Genomic DNA, 18,383 nt, shown 5'->3' on the forward strand with positions numbered 1-18,383 from the left:
CCGGCACCACGCCGCTTATGAGTCAAAAGTTAATGTGTATTTCTCTCATACATTTTGTCATTATTAAAGAGAGGCCTGATTCTCAGATATGCAGGTTGGATGGCTACGGTGTAGGTCTGGGAATAACTTCAGCCCAAAATCTTGCAAGCGAGCCGCTGGGTGCAGGTGCAACGAGATGGAGCACTTGCTGAGTCATTTCCTGTAGGGCCGGAGCCACAGGTTGAAGCGTATGCGTCCTATGAGACCCCCTTTGATATATAAGAGACCTCAAAGTAAAGCTTACTTAAATGTCGTCGACCCAGTCACCTATTGCATCACTTCCTTTAGGGCTTCGGCCTCCTAATTGATCATTGTAGTATAATTGAATGCCCTCTTTCATATATATGATACCTCCACCACTGGGACGTGGCAACAATTCTCCAAATCCATATGGGGAGGGGGGGGTGATGCTTGTGGACAGTAGGGTTGTACACTAGACATAAATAGGAAGAAAACTCAGGAGAAGGAATGACCTCTCATAAATATTTATTTAATAAATTGTTTCAAATAACCCTGCCTCGTTAAATCAATGAGCTTGGTGTTTTGCTTTCAAAAATAGGTTATAGAAGAAGTCTAAACTGCAGAAAATAAAAACATCCAAGCTGCCTTTTAAGGATACCTTGAAATATCCGTCTATTTTTTAACCATCGGACACTAGTTTACGACAAAAACAACACAATTTACGGCAGCTCATTTGCCGCGTGGTTTTTAGAGCCATGTAAGGATTAGAGGGGCTGGTGGATAGCAACCACCATAGCAACCATGACGGTCAAGTGACTGGATTCAGCCCCGTTGAAAAAAATAGAATACCACCCTCAGGAGATTAATGATATTTAAATGATTATGACCATGAAGTCTTTATTTGCATGGGTTTACATTTCGTTCTGTGTAGCATGGAAAAATCGGAGAAACACTCCCATTCGGAATGCATTGGTTTACATTTCTTTCTTTGGAGCACAGTTATTTTTATTTATTTTCAGTTTTTGAGGAGGTGCTTCAAAGATGCTAATTTTTCTGCAATAATCCAAAATCAAATGGAAAAACCCGTTGGCTTTTTGTCAAGGGAACCCAGGGCGACGCTCACTTCCGGGTTGGCCAACACACGTCATCCCTCCACCACTATACTGTAATAACGCATGTTGAAGTTGAATGATAATGAATTAATTTGTTCTTTATTCTTCCTTAGTATTTATTCATTTGGCAGCGAAATGCAGTGTGTGTGTGTGTGTGTGTGTGTGTGTGTGTGTGTGTGTGTGTGTGTGTGTGTGTGTGTGTGTGTGTGTGTGTGTGTGTGTGTGTGTGTGTGTGTGTGTGTGTGTATAACACGCTATTTTATGTTGAAATGCGACGTAATCCAGTGTTCACGAAAACGTACGTGTTTCTAACAAGATGATATCATTAAAAGTTACATAAAGTAACGGTTTAATAACACAAAAGCAGGAAACACGTGAGCTGCATTTCCCATTCAGATAATAAAGATTAATAAAGATCATACATATTCACTGACTGAGGATTATTCAAGGGAAAAGTACATTTCTCGCTAGAAATGTCATTAGAAACACGTTAAATGGTGAATATGTCCTAAAATATTGCATCTCCCATTCAGTTAATGCTGGGTTTTTCGTATCATATGCACATATGCACGCGAAATGGACGTATCCGCCCTCCACAGTAGTTAATGCTGGGTTTTGCGTATCGTATGCACACGAAATGGTCATTGGGCGTATGTAGGCTACTGCACGCATCTTGAAAGTGTCAAACCGTGCGATCTGTGCGCATATTGGTGAGACTGGAAAAGCTGTCATATTCTTAGTTATCACAGACAATTTTTAACAATAAATGTTCTGTACGGAGCTCCTTAAGGGACAATAGGGAGAAAGCTCCCGGACAGAACCTTAGATGGAAGTCGTGCTTAGTGACAAATCACGACAAATACTTCCAATTGATATGCATGAGTTTGAAAATTGTGCTTTTTGACACGAACATTTAGAAATACGTGTACCTGATCACGTTTCAATAGATTAAATAACGTGACAATGTCACCTATTTTCGTGAGCCCGGGATGCCTGTACGCCGGCCATTATCGCCCGATGAAATATTCTTCGTCATATCTATCAAACCAAACATCCTTCACATTCGCCGAACGACGATTATGAAAGTAAAATGCACATTTCTCGCAAAAAATGTTTACATAAACACTTTTAATGGTTTAACTATGCTAAAATATCATATTTTCCACCCAGGATAAAAAGTATGTCCGCCATTTTCACAGAAGAATATCCTAAAAACTATCCAATAGGAAAGATGCTCACAGCGTCTATTAGAGACGTAGTGAGGCACCCCCCATTCCGTATGCAGAAGACGCCGAAGGGTACCTTTACCGTCACCGAGCGAATAAAAAGGGTGCCTTTCCCGTCAGTCACCGACGCTAAAGGGCCTTTGCCAACAGTCGGTATTTGACGTTCTCGGAGTGAGACTGTGTTGGTCTGGGGCATAAATCTATGGTACCTAACTTGGAAAGGGAAAAATATGCTTCATCGTGTGTTATAGTCCTGAGGTCATCTGAAGTGACTTAATAAATTACAAATTTTAGATGCAGGTTGAGATTAAACTAATATCTGTCAGTTTGACCCGAATTAGCCATGTATTCTCATAACACAGACGGCATTCTAAGAAATATTTTAGAATACCTGTTGGACGGCAATTTTTCTAGAATTCAGAGATTCAAGATTGAATAGACTATAAGTAAAATAAACAGATTTAGAAAATTACATTTCTAGGGTGAATTATTCCTTTAACTCATTTATTAATGATGTTCGTCACACAGTCGCAATATATTTTCAGCTGTGTATTCAAAAGATTTGAATCCTTGTTCCTTCAACTTCGTTCTATAGTTTTATCCTTACCTGTCACAGGGGAATTCAATGGCTTCGGACTCGGGCGTCCCGTCCACCCTGACCAACACCTTGTCCAGGAACCAGCCACAGCCGCCGCCGCGCCCGTCGTGGCCCACCCGCACCCTCCGCACCTGGCCCAGCGACACCGCCTCGATCAGGAACTCATCGTGCTGCAATAAACAAGTGTCTTATCATCTCATGTGCAGTATGATTTGATAACCTTGTACAATATGAATGGCCTGTAACACGGTCATTCTGTAGCACCCACACTGTGGTGGCCCAGCCGCTGAGCAGTGCCCCACAGGGCCACATGGCGGCCACAAAGGCAGGCAAAGGCAGGTGTGGGTGTGGTGTTGAATGGGAGGCACTACTCTAAAAGCTGTGTCATAGAGACCCCGCCCCACTCAGGTGTCTCAGCTTACCCTGCAATCAGGAGGCCTTTTAACCCCACCAGAACAAGCTGATGACAGACTGGCTGGAGGAGTGTGTGGAGACCAGAGACACGTGAGGCCAGTATCCTGGTAAGGGGCCTGTGGCCAACCCTCTTGACCAATCCAAACCCTTATAGTGAAATTACGTCTAAGTGTACCAAAGAGCTGTTTTGTTGTGTGTAAATTGTGTCATGCTGAACCCAGAGAGAAGGCCTGCAGATGAAGAGGAACCCCAAGCCGAGCTTGGGCGAAGAGGTCAGTGGCAGGGACCACAGACCCATGAAGCTTGGTCTCTCTCTCGCTCTCTCTCTCTGCGCCCCCCCATCCCAGGGAGAGCCAGACGGGGCACCCTGACGACAACCGCCGACCCGGTGAAGATTTTAGTTGCCTTTTGCCCCTCCCTTTTTCCCCTGCACCTTTTTATAAATAAATGTCGTAAGTTGATTTCACCGCAAACCCTGCTTCTGCCTGTTTCTGTTCCAGTTGGTTATCCCCAGTTGTAGCTCACAGACCAGGCGCCCTGAACAAACACACACACCTCTGTTTATGTATGACAAGGCCGTTCACGTAGTAAAACACACATCCAGTTATTAATTATAAATTACACAGTAAAAATAGGGTAGTCTGGGTATAAATAAAATGTAGGCATAAATATAAACCTGGATATTAAATATAAATAACATTTGCAGAAATGTAATATTGGTGGATATATTTACAATGAGTGTGCACAATAAAGTAAAAACTAAAATACAATCAATCATCGTTCGTGCAATAATGACTTCCAAGCCATCTCTATACGGTGTATTGTCTCAGTAACTCACGTTGCCTTTCTCAAATTTGTTGACATTGTTTTTGCTCATGTACATGAGCCGCTCCCCTGAGTCGCCGAGGTCCCCGAGCACGTTGAGGAACACGCTGGCGTCCGTGCCGCTGCCGCTGATGTTGCCCGTGCAGATGGTGACGAGGTACTTAATCACTGCAGGGAGGGGGAGAGGAGCATCCGACCGCTAGCCCATGTACAACATCAACTATTGATGTTTCCCCATGTAGATATACCAAAGACTGATCCTGGGAAAGATCATTATCCACACATGAAAGACACGGTAGTTCCAGCTTATTGATATACAACCAATGCAGGCCTCTTGTGCTTTCAGTCATTGCTGCAATTTTATCATGCATTGAACCTTTGGCAACAAAAACATTCACCATAATAACAGACAAAGCCTTTTTTCTTCTGCATATATAGACTTTTATATCTCAGTGCATGATCTTTCAAAGAAGAAAAAAGAAAAAGATATCTGACTATCTTTGAATGCTGAAGACATTCAGATTGTAACAACGATCTTATTAGTGTGTGTATACACTATAATCACACCTAATGCCAAGGCCAAAGAAACGCCCTTAATGCATCTAAATCAGTATTGTGGTATTATGATCACCACCGGTGACTCAAGTATGTTTTGGACGCAGAGGTCATGAGTTTCCATCTTACAGGGGAGGGGTTCCGGGACCAGAGGCCCAGTAGCCGGAATCTCTCTGATGATCTCGTTATCGTCCTCATTGATGTCCAGCCAGCGGCCGCAATCAAAAGAGTACTTCTCTTTTGTCAAGGTCTTCATTAGAGTAACCTAGAAGGAGTTTTTATAATAATAATAAGCAACAAAGCTACAAAATGTATTATAATATATTTTTGATATCTTGTCCGGCAAAAACATCATCAATTTCGTTTTATTTTGAAGCTCAATAAGGGAGCAAATCAAAAGTTAACCAAAGTCCAAACATATTTTCTATTATTGTCTATCACACATTTTTAATTGACAATTAGAAACTCCTGTCTTACTTTTGCTAGATGCCATCCAGCAAAAGGATGTCTTTTCTCATGCCAAATTCTTAGTTTCTGCAGCCGTCCTATATCTGGCATTTCAATCTTCAGAGTCCCAGGAAGCAAAATAACAAAGGGCAGCAATTAGAAAAACAACGTTGAAGTGTAACCAACAGAACACAATGTCGCAGCGCTATAGTCGACTTTAGTCATTCATCTGTGCCGTACCGTGAACTTGTCCACCTGTCCCTGTTCAAAACTATCCTCTGTGTTGTTCTCCATTTTCATCTCGTCAGACTTGCCGCGTTCCCCGTAGATCTGCAGAAACACCTGGGCGTCAGTCCCTGCTCCCTTCATATCCGTGGTGAAGATCCACAGGGTCCAGGGGTACTCTGTGAACAGAACCCATCGCCAGCTCAGTCCATTTGGAGTTATTTCAAATGCAAACCTTCAGTCTTCAGAAACTTTCCACAATCCTTGCGAGGCAAATTAATAATTCATATTCAAAGGTTCAGTGGCCGCCCGACCAGACGATGACTCCTGTCTAACAACGTGTGGGCTCACCCCTTTATACGTCTGGGCAGAGGGCTGGGGTAGTGGGGGGGACAGGGGAACCCATGGCCCAAATGGGGGAGGGCCCTCGAACAGCCTGAGATGAAAGTTTTATGTTTGCAATTACTTATTTCTAAGTAATTAATTATGCAAGTAACTATAAATTGGCAGAATAAAATGTTTGAGTGACTGAACTTTGTACGTACGTCATCTTCTTTGGTTTATAGGCACACTTAGGCCCCTTACGGAAGGCGTAAAATTGTTGTTAGATTCCCCAAATCAGCAACTAATCTATAATCTAATATCAGTTGTTTAGATTGTAGGCAGTCAGCGAGGAATCTAGCTTGAATCATAATTGCATTGAATAACATGAATGAATTAGCATTATACCTACAATGTCGCATGTCACATCAAATAAATAAAATACCAAGCAAAGGTTAACACCATGAAGCCCATGACCCTTAGTTTCAGAAACAGACTGGAGCAGCTCTTCATCTCCTGATGTCACTGAGGCTGTGAGGCAAGGTGAGCTCATGGCGGCAATAAAAAGTTATTTCCAGCAACCATTTGTAGCACTTTTTACAGAAAGGAGCTTTAATAAACAGGGCAACAATATTGTTTTCTTAAGCGTGATACTCCAAGCAAAACTCATTGACAACAGTAAAGTAATCGTAGACTACAGTATGTTGAAAAAGGAGGGTTGAAATGTGGTGAGATTTCAAACTGTGAAAACAAACACACGCACGCACACAACCACACACACACACACACACACACACACACACACACACACACACACACACACACACACACACACACACACTTAATTCTTAGTATTTTTTTTTAAGATGGGTGAGATCCATGGATCCATAGAGGAAGGGGCCAACAGAGACTGCTCTAGGGACTGTGCTACGCCCCAATCTGGACATACACAATGTCAACAATTATAAGAGTTGCGTTGGACGAAAGCATCAACTAAATAATTGACATGTAATAAATGAATAAGTAAACAATGATATAAATGTAAATAACATATGTACATCATTTTTCAAAAAATGGTCTATAATATGTCAAAAAATATTTTAGCAACCTACTTTTCAGTCTTTTCTGTCTGAGAGAAACCATCTCGTAGAGTTCCCTCTCGATCAGTCCGTCAGCCTCGTCCTCGTCCAACCACCGCCCACATGGGAACGTCTGCTCGATGCCCGTGAACGGGCAGTAGATCGTCACCTGGCAGAGGACATGAAATGATCTGCCTTAAGTTCAACTTCAGTCCTGCTCTTTTGTGGAATGATTATAATCGATCCTATTTCTACAACAGATGTGAACTCGACTCAACCCATTTGAGTGAGAGTGGTACCTTCTCACAGTACCAGCCGGCCCCCACCGCGCCGTTGTCGTGTCCGATGGACACCCTGCTGAGGGGGCTGATCAGCTCGCAGATCTCCACGTTGAAGATGTCAATAAGGCCCCGCTCGAACAGGCCCCCCTCCAGGAACACCTTCCCGCTGTTCTTCACACCCTTGGTTCCGTGCATGACGATATGGATCTTGGAGTTGGTGCCTGCACCTCTTATGTCCCCCGTCATCACCTGGATGTTGTACACGATGGCTGTGGAGGCGGAGGTAAATGTTGGTAACAATCACAACATCTTTGTTGAATTGAACTCTTTCTTTATAAATACAATCTCTGTGTTAGAATCAGAACGGGATTTATTGCCACGTAGGTTTACCGATACAAGAAATCTGTCTTGGAATGTTGAGATATAAATTCAAAACTAAAAATGTAATAACAAATTTGAAACATAAAATGTTTAAAGTAAGTGTACAGATGTTTCTTGTTTTCAGCTATATATATATATCTTTCTGCATTTAGTTGCTTCTGACAATACACTGTATTTTGCTCACCCATAGGTTGCGTTGATCCAACCAGTATGTCTCTCTGAATCTTTCCGTCTGCCTCGTCCATGGCGAACCATTGGTTGACTGGGAACTCATAAATCTCTTTGTTCCCCATGTCATCCACTGAGACCTGAACAACAACATGTTCTCAAAAGATACCTTTGGTTTGTATGTTTGTATGTATGTGCTGTATGTATGTCAATGTCAATATATCAATGTGTGTATGTTTGAATGTGCCTCCATACATACTTTACGTATGTACATAACGTACTGTACCTTATCGAGGAACCAGCCAGCGGAGGAGCCCCTGTTGTTGTGACCGATGGTGATCTTTCTCAGTCTCCCAAGGTTTGGAGAATCTATTGTAAACTTGTCCTCTGTTCCACGCTCAAAGTTGTCTTTGTCACTGTTCAAACGTCTCTCCCCTTTGGTGGGATATAGTAAATAGATGACGCCATTTTACAGCAATTTTTCTTATTGCTACAGTGATCACAAATAGGTTTTAGGTCACCTGTGTCCCCGAACTCTCCAAAGATATTGATGAAAACGTCGGCATCGGTCCCACTGCCCTTCATGTCTGCGGTGAACACACTCACTAAGTACTTATTAACTGCAAAACAACAGACCAAAAAAGCATATATTATAACAGTAGTTATAACATAACTGCAAAAGCATCATTCTGCAATGCAACCTTGAGAATTGTTTGTGGCGTGTGTGTGTGAGTGTGTGTGTGTGTGTGTGTGTGTGTGTGTGTGTGTGTGTGTGTGAGTGTGTGTGTGTGTGTGTGTGTGTGTGTGAGTGTGTGTGTGTGTGTGTGTGTGTGTGTGTGTGTGTGTGTGTGTGCGTGCGTGCGTGCGTGCGTGCGTGCGTGCGTGCGTGCGTGCGTGCGTGCGTGCGTGCGTGCGTGCGTGCGTGCGTGCGTGTGGATGTGCATGCACATGCATGTGTGATTTGGTGTCCAAGCATGTTTGTGTCAAGCAACGCGTCAAATGTGTGTTTGAGTGTTGGGTTCTGACCACTTCCTAATCTGATTACCAAGCCGCTAGATACCAGGTCACATGACCCAAGGTACAATGGCAGCGGGAACTCTTACAAGTGGCTTACAAGGGGATACCACTCAGCACTGTCGCCAACCCTCCTCAGTTTTCAGATCACAAGACAAACCTCCACATACCACAAAAGGCAGTGGCTCTCAACAGGAGGTCGGCCACTAGTTGCTAGGACCTGGGGTAAATTTAAACTTGAAAATGTACTGATTCATCCATTGCAGCTGCTTGTATGATGATCTGCACTGCCATCTTGCAGACCAGAGCCCAGGTCCTTGCCACATCCGTCTTCAACAGCTGGTATAGGGGAGCCAAGGGGAGATACTACACTACCAATCCTAGGAAAGAGGCAAGCTGGGACAGGGACTGGGTGTCAGGCAGGGACAGGATGGCATCAACGTAAGGCTTGTTGGGAGTGATGACTGGAGTCAAATGTGATACCCAGAAACTCTATATTCTCTCTAACTCTATGACCCTGAACAGACATTTCTTAACATTCAGAGTGACATGCTGCATGAAACTCTGATCACATGCTCCAGGCATGCGTCTTGTTAGGCTCCATAGGCTCCTAGTGTTCAGATTGCCATGCCAGAGGTACCAGCCAAGATAGTGACAGGATCTTTTGGTAGCAGCTGATCACAGCAGGTCCAGAGCAGGACAGCGTTAGCCTCCATGGGCACATGGGTGAGAAACCTGTATGAGACCTGCGGTCTTATTCAGAAGAAGCACTTTGTCCTCTGTGTCCCCTCCCAGTGGGACAGCGAACCACCACCACCATGTCACAGTGTGTCACTCTCACCTGCTGGGGCTCTGTGGCGTTTATTTGAACGGCCAATGATAAGGTACCAGCTGATTATGCGGGAGGGGAGAGGCACCACTGGGCAAAAATATTTTGCTCCTCATGTTTCTGTAGCACCTTTCTAGTGCTGGGCATGACAGAGATTTGGCCCAATGATTATTGGACCCCAGTTGGTACAGCGCCCGCTTCTATTGCAACCTTTTGTACCAAGTAGCCCCCCTCGTTTTATCATATGTGCCCCTGCAACTGTAATGTTTTAAACTGTAGACAACATCCAACTCTGCCGGGCCACCGAAGGGCAAGTGAACTTCTCTGAGTTGCCTTACCCAAAACCAAAATATATCATTCAAACGACTTGACCTAACCCATGCCAGGCGCAACGGGAACAGGTAAGAATCACTTGGTGGGGATAGATATCTGCCTTCATCATTTGCCACATATTGTGTCACACAAACTCAAACAGAGGGTAAGGTTAACGCACTTTACTTTGTGAACTATTTTAACAACGACAGGCAGTGCTGAAGCTGTAAAACAGAACACACCAGGCACGTCCATGTTATCCCAACAGTGTCTTTAAACAATTCAAATATTCGCTAAATCAGACATAAAACTCCCAAAATGGCTGCGGGCATTGTGATGTGACGTTGTGATGTACAAGCCCTCATATGTTTCACACTCCCCACACTAGGGGTGATTAGTGCAACTAAATGACCTACACTTGGGGACGTCCATGGGGTTGAGGCTGCCCAGCAGGTCCCTGACGAACAGGCTGTCCGCCTCCTCCTGACTCAGCCAGTTGTTGCAGGGGAAGTGGTATCGCAGGTGGGGCCTGTTGACGTCTGTCACCACCACCCTGTCCAGGAACCATCCGGCGTTCATCCCCGTATTGTCATGCTCGATCCTGGGGGGTATCAGTGGGGGGAGGGGGGAGATTCAGTAATATTGCATACAATTCTGCCATATATGTATCCATTTACCACAAAAAAATACCATTTACAATGTACAAAGTTTCGAAATGGGCTGGCCTAATATTCTGCAATCCTTATCAGTTGGGTAATCATATAAGCCTGTTGAAATATGTGCGGCTTGGGATGCTATCAGGAACAGAGAATGTACACCAATGTCGCTGTAATTGCCTGAGACAACTCAAAAAACATCCCAGTGTTAAAAATACGGCTACTTCTTTATATCATACACTGATCTCCCCTTTTCTTGACATGTATGTGATCAGTTCCACGAGAAGAGCCCTTGCCTTCTTGTGGAACTGCCTTGCATTCAAGGCATAAGTTCCATGGGTAAAATCCCACAAGGTACCAAATATTGTCTCGGATACAATATATTTGTATTGTTTCACCATATCAGTTAGGGATATTGCCTTTATTGTTATGTCAGGGCCCAAAACTAACATTTTCCCTTTTTCATTTGGTGGCATCCTTAAAAGTAGCTCCCCTGTTTGTGCCGCTTTGACGCAGTATTGGAATTTCCTTTGTCACATACCGTCCATCCATTTTTATACTGCCATTGCCTCGACATCTCTTTCCTTACAAACCAACTCTTACGCTTCTCATCTTCCTTTATCAAAGATCGCTACCTAAACATAATAACAGGCTGATAGTGAGGTAATATACTGTAATATGTCATCCACAATAGTTTGAGGTGTTTTTTGGTCGCTTGCTCTTGTCTTGAATAGAACTAGTGCCGCAGTGCAATTACAATGAAGCTTTGCAGTTTACAAATGAGTCTTAGCAGGAACTTTTTTCCAACAATAGCACTCACACCAGGGAGAACACCAATTGTCAACTATGTCGTTGTCGGGACAACCTTGTTTTGAAGTTACATGGTGCCGCTTTTGGGCTGTTGGCTGGAATATGCTGGTCTACGTTGGAGCTATTTCCAGCATTCTGGTCCAAGAAATTGTATCAAACAAAATCCACACCATGACTTGACGAGTAAATAACCTAAATTGACCTCCAGCAGTTGTCTCACTGAATTTACTATTCGCTTATTATTCCAACTTCAGGCACATCTGAGTGCTTGACACTGGTTAATGCTCCAGAATGATGGAGGGTGGCTTAAGATGGCCAAATAGAAATATTACACTGATGAGCCAAAAGGATTATAATACTTTGGTACACATCCATGGACCAATTTGTTTAATTGGTCCATCGCTAGCGAGTATGATAGAAAACAAACAGATGCATTTCCTAGCTCTAATGTTTGATTTGAGCTGTGCGATTTCCTGGTGGTGGAACAAGACCACGCCTACAGTGACCGAGGAGGAAAGATGCCTCCATGCCCAACTTTACCCCTCCTGTAGGTAGACACACTTTGATAACACTTTACAATAAGGTGCTTTAATAAATAGCAAACTAGTCATTACCTAACCCTTTGTTAATATTTGTTAATTGTTACTAAAATATCTATTTGGCTAACTATAAGTTAATAGTTTTTTCATCATTAGTAACAATTAACAAATATTAACAAAGGGTTAGGTAATGACTAGTTTGCTATTTATTATGGCACCTTATTATAAAGTGTTACCCATGTGTTGATAATGTTTATTGGACTACGTTACCCATAAGGCTTAGCGCCAGTTAGAGGCAGGATATAGCCTACGTGAGAGAGCTATGAGCGTGTACATGTGTTGGACCGCTAATGCAATAAAGAGTGCTAGGAACTAAACATGCTGCTGCTCCCAGTTTGTCATATATAAGTAACAAATATAACATGGTTACTTATACATGGTGTCAGACGAGGATTTTCGCCGCACGTAGAAGCGGAGTTCTGCACGCTTCGTGGATTAGCAGAAGAGGCTAACGCTAGCAAAAGGTTTCGGCTCGTCAAGGTAACGGGAGAGAGGAAACATGGAAAAGCTAATTCCAGCAACACCTATGCCGCTAACAGGAAATCTGGCTGATAACTGGAAAAGGTTTAAGCAGAGATTCAACATCTATATGGCTGCAAGTGGATGTGGAGCAAAGGAAGACGATAAAGTAAAAGCGTCAATCTTGCTGCACGTGATAGGTGAGGATGCATTGGATATATACAACCGTTTCCAACTTGACAATGATGCAAGCTTGGATGAGCTAATGGACAAGTTTGAAGAGTACTTTGTGCCAAAACAGAACATTACGTTTGAGAGATATACGTTTTTCTCATGTGATCAAAAACAAGCATTAGGTTTTGATCAGTACCTAGCTGAGTTGCACACACTGAGTAAGACGTGTGAATTTGGAAATTTGAAAGACTCGCTAGTTAGAGACAGAATCGTCTGTGCCATACCCGATAATGGACTCAGAGAAAGACTGTTGCGGGAGCAAAACTTGACATTGGACAAAACTATTAACATGTGCAGTAGAGCAGCAGAAACCACACGTGCTCAAGCCAAGGAGCTGCGCAAGGAAGAGACAGCAGTACATGCGATAAAAACGGGAGAACAGTACTCCAAGCATCCAAATAAATACAAGTCGCAATGAGAGGCTAAAACAGACTTTAAATGTGGGCAATGTGGAGGAAGCCACAAACCAAAGTTATGTCCAGCATATGGCATACAGCATATGAGTGCCATAACCACGGGAAAAATAACCACTTCTCAAAATACTGCAAAGCGGACGCCTTAAGAAAAAGAAGGTACATGCAGTTGAAGGGGAACCTAAGGAGTTCTTTGTGGATGCGGTGGGCATAAAGGAGGCTAAAGATGTAGAAGAATGGATAGTGCCATTGACTGTTAACAGGACTATCATTCCATTCAAACTGGACACGGGAGCCTCAGGCCACGTTTATACGTAGCAGGGTATTTATAGAAACAAATATTTCCCCCCCTTCCGTTTTCAAAAATAACATTGTGCACGCAACATCGTTTTCAAAAAAGTTGTGGTTTACATCAAAACGCATAAATACGCCGTTGAGCGCAATTAAAGCCATGCAAGCCAATCAGAATCTGCAGAATCAACAACAACGAATAACACAAGCGTCTTCCTGTAACAAACAAAATGTAAACATAGGGCGCTCATATGACGCATTTCCTGGCGCATAATGTGACGCTTCAGAACCTAAAACCCCGTTTCCCCCCGTTGACACGACAACACATAACCGGCGTTTTCAGAAATCACCACTTTGGCCAGAGTTTTTAGAAATGATCGTTTTCTGTGACAAAAACAGCGTTTTCGTGTAAATGAGAGGCCAAACCGCGTGGAAATATCTGCGTTTTCCCTTCGTGTAAACGGGGCCTCAGTCAACCTCATATCTGTGAATGAGTATGAGAATCTCACTGTGAAAAGCAAAATATTCCCTGTGAAAACAAAAGTGAGTGGATACACTGGAGAAAAAGTGCCAGTCAAAGGAGGCTGCATTGCAACATTCGAACACAGCGGTAAGCAAATGAAAGCAATGCTGTTGATTGTTGATATGAGTGTCAAGCCAATATTGGGATTACAAGCATGCCAACGACTAAACCTTGTAAAGAGAGTCTTTGTAGTCTCATCTCAACCTGCTAATGACCATGACTCACTCATGGAGGAATACAGTGACTTTTTTGAGGGGCTTGGATGTTTACCAGGGGAATACATAATTGAAGTTGATGAAAATGTGCCTCCAGTAGTTCATCCGTATAGAAAAATACCATTCAAGCTGAGAGGAAAACTCACAGAAGAAAGAAAATTGATGAACCTACATCATGGGTCAGCTCACTGGTCGCTGTGGAAAAGCCCAACGGAAAGCTGAGAACGTGATTGGATCCAAGGGATCTTAACAAAGCAATCAAACGTTAACACTTTAAGTTGCCGACAAGAGAAGAGATCATGGCACAGTTTGCTGGAGCTAAGTGGTTCAGTAAACTGGACACCTCATCGAGGTTCTGGCAAATGAAGCTAGACGAGGAAAGCTCCAAGATTTGTACTTTCAACACACCAGAGGGAAGGTACAGATTCTTATGTCTGCCATACGGGATCCTGTCAGCGCCAGAGGTCTACCACAAGAAAATACACATGATCTTTGAACACACAGGAGTCGATACTATGATGGATGACATCATCGTGTGGGCGTCCAGCCGAGAAGAACATGATGTGCGACTGAGACAGGTGCTCGACCTGACACGGCAAGTAAACTTAAAACTCAACAAAGTTGAGTTTTAAGTTTAGGTTAGTTGGTCGATGGTATAATCATTCTATGCCTTTTCGAAATATTAGCACATCAGTCGAAACCAGTGTATTTTATAAAATATATCTGTAAATATTTGCGTTGGACTTTACTCCAAAGTGCCTGTTTGGAGTGAAGTCATTGACATTTGTGGGGGATGTAGCCTCTGAGGCAGGGATTAGTCCAGACCCAAGGAAAACATCAGCCATCGAGAACATGGAACGTCTCAAAAATAAGGATGACGTCAGAAGGTTTCTAGGTATGGTAACTTACCTTAGAAAGTTCATACCTCAACTATCAACAAAGTCAGCGCCACTCAGGTGTCTCCTGGAGGAAAAAATGAATGGACATGGTCACAAGAGTCCACAAGACTGCTTTAAAAACTTGAAGAGAATGCTCACCAACGAGCCTGTGCTTAAGTTCTATGAACCTGAGAAGAGCACATGGATTACAGCTGACGTGTCAAAGTATGGACTAGGGGCAGTATTGCTACAGCTGCATGACAAAGACTGGCAACCTGTCGCCTATGCGTCCAGAGCGTTGACATCAGCTGAAACTAGATATGCAGAGATCGAGAAGGAGCTACTAGCCAGCACCTACGGATGTGAGAGATTCCATCTGTATGTATATGGTCAAGCTTTTGAAGTGGTATCGGACCATATGCCACTGGTGTCAATCATGTCAAAGCCACTCAACGACTGTCTGAGTGGCTGCTGAGGATGCAGCACATGATGATACTGCTGCAAAAATACGACGTGACTATGAACTACACACCAGGCAAGTACATTTTCGCTGCAGACATCCTTTCTCATGCAGTTGACAAAAATGAAAGGACAGATTAAATGCACAAATAAAGGCTTATGTGGACATGATAGTGTCATCCCTGCCTGTTTCTGAAGAGAGAAGAGAGCAGATCAGAAAAGAGACAGAGAAAGAGCACACCATGAGAACACTAAAAGAGACAATACTGAGAGGATGGCCTGAACAAAGACAAACATGTCCAGCTGCAATACAGGACTACTTGATGTGTAGAACAGAACTCACTGTTGTGGATGGCATCATATACAAAGGAAACAAGTTTGTGATTCCACCTGCAATGCGAAAGGAAATGTTACAAAAGATACATGAAGGACATTTGGGAGAAATGCAAGCGGAGGGCACGAGAAGTTATGTATTGGCCAAGAATGAACACAGATATCAGCCATACTGCGGCTTCTTGTGAAGTATGTCTCCCATACAGACCCAAACAGCAGGCAGAGCCGCTGATGCCACACCAAGTGCCGAAATACACATAATACAAGGCTGGAGTTGAATGTTGTGAATGCTGTGAATGTTGAGGAACCAAGCCTAAGATATTTACTCTTGTGTACTGTACAATATGATGTAATAAAAATGATTCTGATTCTGATTCTGAGTTGACTTGTTCGATTGCAATGGAAAAAATCATATTGTGGGTACGGACTACTCCTCTAACTATCCAGAAGTTGCCACATTACAGTCCACAACCAGCAGAGCCGTCATTGCTTTTCTGAAGACTGTTTTTGCGAGACATGGAGTCCCAAATGAACTGTTTTCAGATAATGGACCACAGATTTCAAGCTGCGAATTTGAAGCATTCGCCAAAGAGTGGGGTTTTAACCACCACACGTCAAGCCCAGACTACCCAAGGTCAAATGGGCTTGCAGAGAGCTCAGTTAAGAACATCAAAGGAATAATGAAGAAAGCACATTATGGAAATTAGGACTTTCACAAAAGTTTGTTGATCTACAGGAGTGTGCCACTGCAAAATGGCCTGTCACTAGCCCAGATGTTCATGGGACGTAACTGCTCCGAGACTGTTACACAGCCACCAGAGGTGACAAACACCACTACGGGCAACAAATACTGTCTGAATTCCCTGAATACTACTGACTCTGGTCAAACCATACCCAGTTCACCAGCTGAGAAACACAGACCCAGTAGGATGGTTGAACCACCTGAGAGACTGATATAATCCTGCTGATGGAGTTATGGACTATGGGGGGAGAAAATATGTTGTTGTTTTTTAAAAAAAAAAAAAAAGGAGGAAAAATAAATAAGTGAATGTTTGTAACTTTGGTTATGGCAGTATAATTTATGTTTGGTTTTGAATATTTTACACTGAGAAAACAAAGCTTGATGCTTACGGTTAGGCTAAAGAAATACGTAAACAAATGTTTATTTGTTGTTATGTGGTAATGCAGTTGCTTATTTTGAATGCATTTGTTTAGAAAGAAAATGCTTTACTTCTAACGGAAGGGAGATGTGTTGATAAGGTTTATTGGACTACGTTACTAATAAGGCTTAGCGCCAGTTAGAGGCGGGATATAGCCTACGTGAGAGAGCTATGAGTGTGGACATGTGTTGGAGTAAAGACTGCTAGGAACTAAACATGCTGCTGCGCCCGGTTTGTCATATATAAGGAACAAACATAACAACCCACACTTTTATTATTCTGTACATTAATAATACCTTTTTATTCTCCCGCCTTATTCTCCGTAATTATGTCCTACAATTTTGAGGCGTCATTACCAAACCACTACCAAAAATTCGGCCTTATCAGTGCAGCTACCTTTCTCGAGTAAATACTGAATTTGTTTAGTATAAAAAAAAGACCACTCTAAAAGTGAACAACTTGGAAGTGTCAAAATGAATCCACATATGGAAAATGAAGGTAAGCAGATTCCCACAATTTTTTAAGGCTAGCCCCCGGCCTGTTTGCCAAATCTTGGTGATGCAAATACTGTAGTTTGGCAAAAGTCTGTACCCCATAACCATGACCAGTGCAAACAGCATCAGCGGTGAAATGAATGTATTTTGGGACATGCGTCAGAGCTTAGTCTGTTCTGTGCCAACCAGCTAAGACACTCAAGATCCATCCATCCCAATTTTGAAGACGGTCAGCTTTCGCATGAAGATGTCTGTTATAAAGATGCTCTTTATTTCTCTCAGCTGAGCGCCAGACTGGGAGGAGCCTACTTTTCCTCAAACATGTTCAAATATGTTAATCCTCCATGCTGACATTTCAGCAAAGCTCAGCACTAAAGGCCAATTTCCACCGGAATCGGCACGGAAGCGCCACGGCAGCGAAGCGGCTGTGTTCCGTACTGCAATCCCCACTGGAAGCGGCACGGACACGTTCCGACAGATGGCTCAAGACGTGAATTATTATAATAAGTATTCATACAATATTATTCACGAGTTATATTGAAACCATATATATTATAATATACATTATAATATATATATATACATAGGCCTACCTTATAATCAACCATACACATGACATAACCCATTAAATACGGTAGACCTATGATTTCTAGATGTCATGGCAACGTCCATTCGCGACACTGGACTTGCGAGGCATCGACGCAGACTTTCATTTCTTCTTTGCCACTGATTAGGTATTGATACCATACCATAGATAGACTGTATAATATATAAATACCCTGTGAATTGCATAGGGATCGATGTGAGCTCATGAATATTCATGCGCAAAGGCAAACTGATTGGCTGTAGTCGTGTTCTGAGACACGGCAGCGAACCGGCAACTTTCAGAAATAGAAGAGACAAGTATCGTAAACGAAGTGCCGGTTTGGGGACGGTTCCGTGCCGTGCCGGTGCCGTATCCAGTGGAATAGCCTACGTTCACTTGAATGGTTTCTATTATTTTCGGCGAGCGATTCGCTGCCGTGCCGCTTCCGTGCCGATTCCAGTGGAAATTGGCCTATACCGCTTAATA

At 43.0% G+C, this 18,383-nt stretch overlaps 1 protein-coding gene across 1 annotated transcript in view; it reads right to left on the bottom strand.

The window, feature by feature from the left end:
* The window catches only part of LOC132447532 (lipoxygenase homology domain-containing protein 1-like), a 95,514-nt gene that overhangs the window by 71,589 nt on the left and 5,542 nt on the right, over positions 1-18,383 (bottom strand). Inside the window, exons 4-14 of the mRNA XM_060038347.1 lie at positions 10,204-10,388; positions 8,154-8,252; positions 7,919-8,067; positions 7,649-7,772; positions 7,102-7,352; positions 6,836-6,971; positions 5,418-5,581; positions 5,208-5,294; positions 4,860-4,995; positions 4,189-4,343; positions 2,946-3,106 (exon numbers count right to left, since the gene is read on the bottom strand). Of these exons, the coding sequence (XP_059894330.1) occupies positions 2,946-3,106; positions 4,189-4,343; positions 4,860-4,995; positions 5,208-5,294; positions 5,418-5,581; positions 6,836-6,971; positions 7,102-7,352; positions 7,649-7,772; positions 7,919-8,067; positions 8,154-8,252; positions 10,204-10,388 (1,647 nt within the window). The remainder of the gene's footprint in view (positions 1-2,945; positions 3,107-4,188; positions 4,344-4,859; positions 4,996-5,207; positions 5,295-5,417; positions 5,582-6,835; positions 6,972-7,101; positions 7,353-7,648; positions 7,773-7,918; positions 8,068-8,153; positions 8,253-10,203; positions 10,389-18,383) is intronic.

The sequence above is a fragment of the Gadus macrocephalus genome, chromosome 19 (genome assembly GCF_031168955.1).
Source record: "Gadus macrocephalus chromosome 19, ASM3116895v1".
Lineage (NCBI taxonomy): Eukaryota > Metazoa > Chordata > Actinopteri > Gadiformes > Gadidae > Gadus > Gadus macrocephalus.